Below are 10927 nucleotides of genomic sequence, written 5' to 3'. Positions count from 1 at the left end.
CCTGAGATCTCTGAACATCTCCCAGCAGGACAATGCCAGGGCAGCAAACTTAAGAGCTTCCAGGCAACAAAAGGTTTATGATGATTTTGGGCCAGAACATGGGGTAGAACAATTCACGTGCCACAATCTGGTTTTGCACTTTTGAGGGCAGCGATGAAAATACAGATACAACTGGACAGGACAAGTAGCTGAGCAATCTGATGTAATTGAATCTGCTGAGAGCAGGAGGTTGATGTACAGAAATGCCTTCAACCTAAATTATTTTATCATTCTCTGGTACAGTCTCTGGGCTTGTTTATTGTTTTATTTGATAAAGGTACATTATCCATTCATGTATTAAAAAAATAATCTTTTTCATGAAGCCCCAGTCCCCTCTCCCAGGTCTCTCTCCTGACTGAGTGCTCAATCCTGAGTGCCACTCTCTTTCTACATGACCTCACACCCTGTTCTGTGACCCTACAGGCCAATAGTAGGGGTTGTTTTGTTGTTTATTTTCTAAGATTTCCACTCTTTGATTTTCCTATGAGGAGGCACAGAAAATCCTGACTGTGGCAGGGAGGCCCTGCTTGCTGTATACTAGACCAGAAAAGGCGGAGCAGAGCTGGTACCAAGGCTAAGTGCCTCTCGGCCTTGTTTTAGCAAGGAGATTGCAGTGCTGTATCTGCTTCCTACAGTCATCATTGGCTCTGTATCCTGTCCTCACATCCACTGCAGGGAGTTTAGCTTGGTTACTATCAAGAAACACTGCACTGGCTGGTTTGAGGTTAATGCCAGCAGGCTGCTTTGGAGAGACTGGCAGGTGAAATGAGGATCTGAATCCTGTATTGCTCCTGAGCCAGTCACAGCACATCTCCAGTCTTGGCCATCTCCAGTTTCAACTGTGAGGGCATGTGAGTAGGACCAACTCAGGCCTGGGATGCCCCACAAGGAAGAGGCCATGCGCTTCCCCATCAGCAAACAGTAAAGCGGAAGTGCACATTGGGTTGGGGAGCTTTGTTGTGTGTCCATACCAGAAAGGACGGCTCCATAAGAGGGGAGAAGAGGCACCATGGATAATCAGCAGGAGGGTACAGAACATATCTGTAATGTCAAGTCTGATGGCAAGAGGAGGGAGCATCACACAGGGCAGAAAAAGGGCAGGAGACCCTAAACAATCTCTACAGTCTTTCCAAACTGGCTCGCATGGCCACAAGGCCACAGAGCAAGAGCATCTGCTTGTGCCCTTGGAACATGGCATCTGAAACTACAGCCTCCAGAAAGAGCTGGGAGACCCTGTTCCAGTCACAGAGATGAGTTGCAGAGGACCTAGCAGAAGACACTTGTGAGACAACATTCCAGCACTCCCAGTCCCATTTCCAAGCGCTCACACTGGAGCGGTACCAATGCTGCTCCCTTGCAGGGCTGGCCCCATGCAGCCCTACCTCCACTCACACAGGCGCTGGCTGGGTGGAGATAGTTTGGGCCCATTGCATCAAGCTCAGCGCCGTGGGGTTTTGTTGATGTGCTCACTGCCCGAGGAGCCTTTCCCTACTGCCCAGTTTGCACCAGAACAGCTGCCTGGGGTGCAGTTCGAGGGGTCTGCCAGCATGATGACCTGCAGGGGCCCGGCTCAGAGTTCTCACAGCTCTGTTGTTTTCCTGGGCTCGATCAGGACTGAGTTTAACATGCCCACCTGGCACTCCTGATCTTGGAGCTTCCTGGCAGCCTGTGAAGGGCTTTGGCACCAGTTCGACCGCTGTCGGCCCCTCTGCCAGTTCCTCAGGATGAGCAGGATAGTGATGAGGACCAGCACTGCTGTCAGCACCCCAAACACCAGCACTGTCACCAGCTGGGCTTCACTCAGCCCCGAGTCCCTTTGGGTCACTACCTCCTTCACAGAGATTTTTAACAACCCTCCTCCCGGCACTTTCTCACTGTGGTTGGCCACGCGCCGCCCCGTAACAGCACTCCTCATGGGCTCTGGCTGTGTCACCTCAGGCATCTCGCTGGTGGTGCTCCTCACCACCCAGCCGCTCTCGTGGTTCACAGGATGGTAGGGGGGAGCCCAGGTGGGCTCAGGGATGGAGATCTCACAGGTTTTGCCAGTGAAACGGTCAGGACACAAGCAGTCATAGTCATTGATGCGGTCGTAGCACTTGGCCCCATTTTTGCAGGGCTGGCTGGCACAGTCGTTGATGTTGATGGTGCAGAAACGCCCCTCGAAGCCCACCTGGCACTGGCAGGAGAAGCGGTTGATGCCATCATGGCAGGTGGCACCGTTGGCGCAGGGCCGCATCAGGCAGTCATCCACATCATGCTCACAGAGAGCCCCCACGAAGCCAGCAAGGCACCGGCAGGTGAAGTTGCTGGCAAAGCCGTTTTCATCTTGACACTGCCCCCCATTCTTGCATGGAGACCTGCAAGGAAAGAGGAAGGATGGGTCATAGCCCTGGAAAGCAAGCGACTCCCCTTGCCATAGGGATGGAAACTCGCTACTGGAGCTGGCTGCCAAGCCACAGAGCAGGTGGATGGATGCGGTAAAGCTTCTGCCTCCATAGTGACAAGGGTGGGATGTCCCCAAGGCAGAGGGCAGCTGCTCAATGGGAAGAGGCTGCAGGCCAAGGATTTGAGGAAGATGCAGATCCTCCTGATGCTCCTTAAGGCACAACTGGTGTAAGCTCATTGCATTCACATTGACAAGGGATGGGAACCTGCTCAGATCACAGCCCTAGTGGGACTGCAGCATGCCAAGTTAAACTAAAGCCAAAGATGGTTTTGGCTTAACTCCATTAGTGCATGGAAATCCAGAGACAATGAGCCAAGCTGAGCTGCAACTAGTGCTGTCTGTAATCACAATGCTGTGTCTTACCCTGCCTTCTCACATGGCCCTGCCTTCATCTCACAGTCCTTCCCGTGGAAGCCCTCTGGACACAGACAGGAGTAGTCCCCATCTCGGTCATAGATGCACTGAGCCTCATTCTGGCATGGGGACTGATGTTCGCAGATGTGGACATCTGAGGGGGAAGGAAAAGGTGGAGTGAGTGAGAAATGAGAGTCAATGCAGTCACTTCAGTTCCTGAACTCTGCCAGGCCCAGTGGGGATGGGAAAGTGGCCACAGCTTCTCTCTCCTTCCCTTCAACAGGCACTAGCAACCCAGGCCTGGAGATGGCAAGAAGACCCCTTGTTGCCCTAGAGGCCTGCGTGATGTGCCAGTGCTGTGCATGCCAGCCAGCAGGAGCACGCCATGGTGGTGGCATGGGGGAGCTGCGCTGTTAGGCCAGATAACAGCACTTGGATACAGTATTATGCTGCTCTCGCCATGCAGCTAGGGACAGCCAAAGCACATCCCATCTCTTGGCAGCCCAAGCTGGCATCCCACACGTGGCTTCTGGCTGTGCCATCCCTCCTATCAGTGCAGGACTTTAGCCACAGCACCCTGAAGCGCAACATGGGAATGAGCTTGGATGATGCTCCATTGTCCTTTGCAGAGCCAGCCATCCACATAGCCAGGGACTCACCCTTGTCGCAGAACTTGCCGGCCCAGCCGCTGTGACAGATGCACTGCCAGGGCTGGTGGCAGGTCCCGTGGAGGCAGCCCGGCATGCGCACGCACTCCTCGCAGTACTCGCCCTCCCAGCCTGGGTCGCACCTGAGGGGACAGGGCAGCGTTGTGACACTGTGGCTTTTGTGGCTTTTCTGTACCTACTGCACGACCCCTGTGTATCTCCCACCACACAGCCACACAGGCAGAGAGAAGCCCCATCTGTAACACCAGAAGCCCCAGGGGATGGGACAAGAGGTCCTGTACTGGAGTGGGTGGTCACCATGCAAGTTCTCACGTGATGTGGCCAGCATGTGGAAAGCACTGAGCTACAGGGGAGGGTCAGGTTGGGTGATAGGAAAATGTTAATCACCAGAGGGTGGTCGGGCCCTTGAACAGGCTACCCAGGGCAGTGGTCATGGTACCAACACTCTTGGAAGTATGATCTGAATTTTGAATGGTCCTAAAATGGAGCCAGGAGTTGGTCTAATGATCCTTACGGGTCCTTTCCAACTTGGGATATTCTACGACTGTGAGTCTGCAGGCTTATGGGTGCAGCGTGGTGGGAAAACAGAGCCCTACAGGAAACAACGAGTCTTCTGGCCCCAGAGGAGTGGTGTGGTGGCCACAGCCATCAACAAAGCAAAGCTATAGCGTCCCAGTGGCCTTCCCTCATCCTATCAGCTCTCAGCAAGTGCTAAGAAAAGAGGGCATCTCTATGGAAGCAGGGCTGAGCGGAGGTGGCACCAGATACTGCAAAAACTATAAACAAAACAGCATGAAGATAAACCTCAGGATAAACCTGAGAGTGGGCAGCAAGCACCCCTTCCCTTGGATATCACAGGCTGTGGTGCAGAACAGAAGGTGTGAGCTGCTTTCCTTTCCCAAAAGAGAAAGCCTAAAAACCACAACAGCAGAAGTCCCTGGGCAGAGGGCAACTTCGGTGGGGTGTTGCCAAGGCTGAGGTGTGGGTGAGGAAAGATAAATGCATCGAGGGAGGTGAACGTACCTGCACTTCCCATCCTGGTCGCAGCTGCCATGGGCCAGGTTGCAGTGCTCACTGCAGTCATCACCTGCAAGGCAGGGACAGGGGGCTGAGGTTAAGCAGAGATCATGGGTGACCCCAGATCTGCTCTGGCCCTGCTGGCTTGCAGATAACTGAGAAATAGGACCCTATAGCCTGTGCTACAGCACCTGGACCACTGGAGTGGGAAGGCTCAGGCAGACACAGGGCATAAAGGCACCAAAGGCAGAAGTAGTGAGAACGGGTCCTTTGTGTCTCTGGGATGTTCCCATTCCTGAGAAAAACTGCATGCAGCAGATTGTAGCCAGGGCCAGAGCACCCCCCTTCACCTTGAGGAGCAGATATCCAGTTCTGCTTATTTATTTAGAGGCCACCATAAAGAGGCTGTAACTGAGCCATGGTCTTGCCATGCCACGTCTCAGTCCTGATCCAAGTCAACCTGCTCTCTCCAGCTCCGTGTCTGCTTTCGCCCCAACCTCCCCCTCTGCCCCGTCACCTGCTCAGAGCTTTCTGCAGGAACCTAGTGTGCACCCTGGCCAGCAAGTGACTGCCCACCCTGATCAGGCCCCTTCATCCATGAAGGATGAGCCTCCCAAACCTCCATCCGTGAGGCAGGAGCCTCCCAAACCCAACCAGGGCAGTGGTTCTGGATCTGCTCAGTCCAGGCTTGGGTATCACTGTCCCTCCTGCCTGTGAGCAGCTCTCCTGGCAGATGGCTTTGGGAACTCAGCACTTATCCGGAGCGGGGGTAGGGCAAGATAATCTTCAGGATTTTGCCTCACAGGATCCAGGATTAGCCATTTGGGGTCAAGATCTTCTCCTCCTCTCACCCTGCCTCTCCCAATGGGCCCATCCCAGTGAGAGGTGGGGCACTGGGACCCCTCACCTCCGGCCTGCTCATGCACTGCCACCCAGCTGCCACCACAACAGGGCCTTATGGTTGCCATTAGTCACCTCCCAAGTGCTGGATGATGAAGAAGCATTCTCTGGTTTTCCATGTCAGGCCGGCTCTATTTTGCACAATGAGCTGAGGAGTTTTGTCCATGCCAGAACGGATTTGGAAAGGTGGACAGAGAAGAGCAGGACCCAGAGACTCACCTTGGGCAAGTTGGTGATGGGCCAAGAGGATCCAAAGCAAGGACATGAGCTGGAGACAGAAGCTCCTGAGCATGGTCAGTGTGGCCCCACCGAGTTGAACACCTACAGAGGCAAAAAGAGCTGGCTGAGGAAAGGCCTCTGGCTCACACTGCAGCATCACTTCACGCGTCCCTTCCTCTCCACTGCCTGGGAGTTCTGAGCTGAAACATTCAGTTTTGTATGGGCTTCTCACCACACACCTCTCTGTCCTTCCACGCTCCTTCCTCTAATGCAACATTGGAGCACTAAGAACCAAAAAGCCATCTAACATGTGCATATGGGAGACCAAACAAATACGCTCAGTGCTGAGTGCACAGCAGCTGAGGCTGCTACACTGCTCTGTTCCAGGCTCTATGAACACTAGCGCTGCCAAGGAGACCTTCACCTTCCCTCCCTGCGTCAGGGGACCTGAGCTCTGTATTAAGTGAGGTGTGAGGTCCCTGCATTGCATCTATCCTATGCTCACAGCATATGGGCTGCTTTTCAAAGACTCACTGCCTGCAGCAAGCAAACCTCATAAGCTAGTGGCTAAGATGCAAAGCTCCGTCTGGCTCAATTAGGAGGGAAGGGAATGGGGTGGATCTAGGTGGTGAGAGGGCAGTAAGTAGCACCAGGGAAAATAGCATTGGTAAGGAAGGGGGTGAAGCAATAGGCCCTAAGGTTGAAGCCCCGAACAGCGCTCACTTGCTGGGTGCAGCCCTTTCCCTCTGCCACCCCACAGAGAGACCCGTGAGCCCTGAGTTTCTGCACCCGTTGATTTTCTGACCACCTCCTGCCCTTGTAAAATAGCATTAAACACTTTCAAAAAAACACTTCAATCCCTCCCAGCCTTCTGGGGTTGTTTAGGGCAGGAAATTCTAGGGTGATATCATAAGGATATTACTATAATGAGATGGGAGGGGTTAAGCCATCCCGTGAGGAGCGTGGCATGGAGCAGGCTCCATCCAGTTGTGTGGGTGTGATGAGCAGAGGCCGTGCTGCTTTCAGCCCCACTGTGAAGTGAGAGAAGGTTGCGTTGGGTCCATAGCTATGTGGAAGTCTGCCCAGATTTGGAGAGAAGTCATCCCCCCACCTACATCCATTGCAGGACAAGGTGCTAGGGACACTTTTAATGGCTCGACACACATGGACCATACAAAATCACCCACTGAGCCCAAAGCAATGATGCTGTTAAGAGCATCTTGCCATAAACAAACCATCACCCACAAAGGACACAGCATTTTCAGAGAGACTGCGGAATGCGTTTGTCAGTGTCCCAGCCAAATTCCAGCAGGGATCACAGCATCCTCTCTCTGTGTGCTCCCCTTGTCACTTTGCTCTCAGAACTGTCCTTCGCTTCCTGCCCTGAAATGCTGGGCAGTAGTGGACAGCTGCAGCATTTCAGGAGAGAGCGAAGCGATGCCTAGGAAACTTATAAAATAATTGAGGGCTGACGGGCGAGCAGTTGGCAGCCCATCCCTTAGGGCTGTTGAAAGCCCGACCTCCGATCACCACGCGTCATCGCAAAGCTCGCTACGCGAGGCTCCCCACTGCTGCCCCTTCGAGCTCCAGACCTCCGAGTGCTGCCTTCGTGGCCGCATCCCGGTGGCAACCGGAGCCCACGCGGATGTCAGCGGGCCCGGCCTTGGGGCGCAGGGTCGCGCCCACTCTCTCCTCCCTAATCCCCTCCAGTGCCCCGGGGCGTGAGGGCCCCCAGGGGGCAATTACAGACACCCCCTCGCGAGTGACCGGGAACCGCCGGAGGCGACCGGGGACAACCTCAGAACGAGGGCTGTTCCCCAGTCCCCCGGCCCGGGGCTACCGAGCACGGCAGGATGCACCGGGAGACGCCGCGCCGCCGCGGCTCAGCCCTCCCGGCCCCTTCAACCCCCGCGGCTTCACGACCCCTCCGGATCCCCCCCGCACTCCCGGGAGGGTCCTTGCGGGGAGCGCTCGCTCCGCTGCTCCCCCTCTCCGGCCGGGGGGCCTCGCACGACCCGGGCCCCGCCGCCTTCCCGGGCGGCGGGGGCCGCGCAGCGAGGCCAGCCCACCTCCCCGGTGTGCTCACCTCGGCGACGCGGAGGCTCGTGGGGCTATCGCGGGGCTCGGCGGCGAGGGGCGGCCATGCCCGGCGCGGCGGCGGCGGCGGCGGCGGCGGCGGGGCTGGGAGGCGCGGGTCTGCGGAGGGAGCTGCCGCGTGTGCCGCTCCGCCCGCCGCCGCCGCCGCCGCCGCGCGCCCCGGCCGCCTGCCAGCGGCTGCGTGTGCCTGCACATCCCCGCTCCCTCCCCGGGACATCCCGCCTCCCGCAGCCCCAAACCGCAGGCGGCCCCCCCGGGCCGGCTCGGCCCGACCCACCCTGCCCGCTCACCCCTGCCCTGCTCCCGCTGCCTCCGGGGGCGGCCACACGCAGGACTCCCACCCACCCACGGTCACTGCGCGGGCCAGGCTGAGCCCCCGGACCCACGAACCGTGGCAGCTCCGGGCTGGGGGTCGGATCCCGGAGGAACCCCTTAGCAGGGGGCAGGGTCAGACATCCCCATACACGGAGGCTTCGCTGCTGGAGTCGGGCAATGCCGGGCTCCCGTATTGATCACCTCCCGCTCAGCACCTCTGCCTATGCACCAGAAAACCCCACCAGATTTCCCCCAGGCTTCACAAAGCTTCAAGATACTGAGAGAAGTGAAAACGCCACCCTAGACCCTCTGTGCCAGCTCCAGTCCCTCCACTGAGCACACCTCCATTTTCAAGCCCTGCGATTTAAAGTCCGAAAGTAGAGAAGCAACGTGAGGCAGACACCCCAGTAAGAAGGCACCCTGCCAAACTGCCAGAAAGGAGCCATCCCACCTAGCTGTGGTCCTTGGTGCTTCTCCTGCTGCCGCTTAAGAGACATAGACACCGATGCTCCAACACGGAGACAGCCCTGTGTGAGGAGTTGGGCAACCAAGTCCTTAAGAGGAACAGCTGCCTGTGCTTCTCCTCACCTTGCATGGCCTTTCTGCCCCTCAATAAGACCGGAATACTCCACCACCTTCGTAGCTATTTTTAATCAGAAATCATCCATCCCTTTTCCATACTCCACTGGCCCCAGAGTTTGCTATTTTCCTCCAGGAAGCAAGAATAACTTAATGCTCCCGGTACTCGTGTGGCTATTATCAGTTCCTGTCTCCTCACCACATCCCTGCCCTCTCTGTCACCTCCTGCAGCCCCTGTGACTCTCATAGCCCCACCAAAGTCCATCTCTGCACCTCATCTGCTTGCAGACCTCAGCTTGTTCAGACAGCACAACTCTAGGAGCTATACTATGGGTTCCTACCTCACATGCCTCCTTTCTGCCTCCTTTCTGCTTTCCCGTCAGGCAGAAACACCATTCTTCTCTTTGCCTGCCTTCCCCTGTCTTGATCACCCCATGGAACTGCTCCAAGAGCCCTGAGGATCAGGCAGGTCCCAGTCTCCTGCAGCTCGGATGCTGACTGAGGTGCACCAGCTCTAGGATGCTTCCTGCAGTTTTCCATCCTGCTCTCACTCTCTTCTGTAGATATCTGCCTGGGCACTGCACCACATTGCAAGGCCATACCTGCATGCAGGTAAACCTCGATTGAATGAACATTAGAAAAAGCTCTTGCAGATCGACACTGCGTGTTGGTACCCAAAAGCATCTGTATCCACAACAGGAGTGGTGCGGGAGGGGGAGGTGGGATTGGGTTGCAGTGAGCTGAGCCACACACGTGGCTTCCCCATAACAGTCATCTCCGAGGTGAAATCTGTGGCCAAGGCTAGGGAGGGGAAATCGGCTGCTGGAGATCTGCATGCCAGGCAGGGGAGTGGAGAAGGGAAACCATGGCAGGGATTCAGAGGGTGAAGTGAACACATCTGAGGAAAAAGAATCTGGGGTTTGGTTTATTCCTGTTGGTGTGAGGACCACAGACAGAGAGGGGTGGGCATAGAAAGTGGGTGCAGAAGGGAGCAGACAAACACACCAGGCACGATGAACCCTAAGCATGCTCCTTCCTCATCACTGAAGGGCTCTTGTCCAATCCCTGGGCAAACTCTGAGCCTTGCTCTGGCTGTCCCCAGGCTGCTCATGATGACTTCAGCAAAGTGACTCTATTTGCAGACCCAAAGTGACTCTATTTGCAGACCCAAGGTATGAGGTTTGAGGAGGGGATTCCTGCACTTGGCTTGGACCCGGCTCTAATATGCTCTGATCCCTGCCATGCCATCCCTAGGGGCGTCTTGCATGGAACAGCTGCTGGGTCAGAATTAGGAAGGATTTTTTCCTAGCCATAAGAATCCCTCCAGTGCTCTTCCCTTCAATGAAGGAAACCCCACTGAGCAGAGACCGAAAGTGGGGTTGGGAATCCCCCATCCACCCATCAAAGAGCCTTTGTGTCTCTCCCCCATGCCTGCCAGCTGCAGGATCCTTCCTGTACCATCATTCCCAGTGAGATGGAAAAGTTACCTGTCAAAGCCAGCTGGGGCTGCTTGCTTTTCCTCCAGTGTCTGCAGCCTGCACCTTGGAGACAGCTGGACATGAGGGGTGAGGATGCTTGGTTTCAGCAGCGGGTGATACTGCCTCTTCTCTTCCACTGAGGAACCTTCCCCAGAGCAAGAAGAGAAAGAAGCTCTTCTCTTTGCAGACTCCCAGGAAAACTCACCCCTTCCTGCCCACTGCAGTCCCTTAAGGGAGACAGAGGAGCAGCACAAGCAGCTGGAGAATGGCTGCAAACACCTCTGAACTGCCAGCTTACACCAGCATCCTCCCCCGCGGCTCAGGGTGAACCTCTCCTCTGTATGCACGCTTGCTGTGCAGCACCACCCCGGGGTCTCTGGGTAAAAACAAATGTTCTCCCCCATGCCACCCCCCTTGTTTCTCCCATCCCACCCCAGCCCACAACAAACATCAGCAGCTCGCTGGCCCCGCAGCCATGTAACCCAACCCCAGCCATTGTTCCCCCTTCCCCAAGGTCTATATTTGACTCTGCAGCAGCACCATCTCTGTGTGGATGTGTGTGTGTGTGTGCTCACCGCACGCACACGCTCCAATATTTGTTCGGAGCCTCATTCTCCAGATGCCCGGGATTGCTTAGAAATAGCTTCCATGGGCAGTAGGTGTTTGTGCCTGCAGTGGGGATGTGGAGGGGGTGGGCAAGAGAGGGGCAGGGAGAGGGTGAAGGTCGAGGGTGCAGGAGCTCCTGGCTCTTCCTGTGTGATTTTCACCATTTCAGTAATCTCTCACCCTGCAGAGGGTGGATGGGAGGAAACACA

General features: G+C 56.0%; 1 protein-coding gene across 2 annotated transcripts; it reads right to left on the bottom strand.

Annotated features, from left to right (window-relative positions):
* Positions 1-185: 185 nt before the first annotated feature.
* On the bottom strand, positions 186-10422 carry DLK2 (delta like non-canonical Notch ligand 2). Of its 2 annotated transcripts, none has more exons than XM_085219519.1 (6): positions 10122-10422; positions 5644-5745; positions 4531-4594; positions 3499-3629; positions 2849-2993; positions 186-2396 (listed from the first exon to the last, which is right to left on the bottom strand). In XM_085219519.1, the coding sequence occupies exons 1-6, from the start codon at positions 10192-10194 to the stop codon at positions 1619-1621; spliced, it is 1293 nt and encodes a 430-aa protein (XP_085075645.1). In that variant the 5' UTR covers positions 10195-10422; the 3' UTR covers positions 186-1618. The 2 variants fall into 2 exon arrangements, with proteins under 2 accessions (XP_085075645.1, XP_085075646.1); XM_085219520.1 differs by lacking the exon at positions 10122-10422 and adding an exon at positions 7730-7888.
* Positions 10423-10927: the final 505 nt, after the last annotated feature.

The sequence above is a fragment of the Meleagris gallopavo genome, chromosome 2 (assembly GCF_905368555.1).
Source record: "Meleagris gallopavo chromosome 2, MGAL_WU_HG_1.1, whole genome shotgun sequence".
Lineage (NCBI taxonomy): Eukaryota > Metazoa > Chordata > Aves > Galliformes > Phasianidae > Meleagris > Meleagris gallopavo.
Note: the sequence above shows the minus strand (reverse complement) of the source record. Positions and strands in the feature narration are given on the sequence as shown.

Excerpts from the sequence above, each read along its gene's own strand:
- DLK2 (XM_085219519.1), bottom strand. The coding sequence starts at position 10,194 with ATGTCCAGCTGTCTCCAAGGTGCAGGCTGCAGACACTGGAGGAAAAGC. Across the intron at positions 5,746-10,121 it reads GCCCCAGCTGGCTTTGACAG|GTGTTCAACTCGGTGGGGCC; the intron begins GTAACTTTTCCA and ends TTGCCTCTGTAG. Across the intron at positions 2,397-2,848 it reads GGGCCATGTGAGAAGGCAGG|GTCTCCATGCAAGAATGGGG; the intron begins GTAAGACACAGC and ends CTTTCCTTGCAG.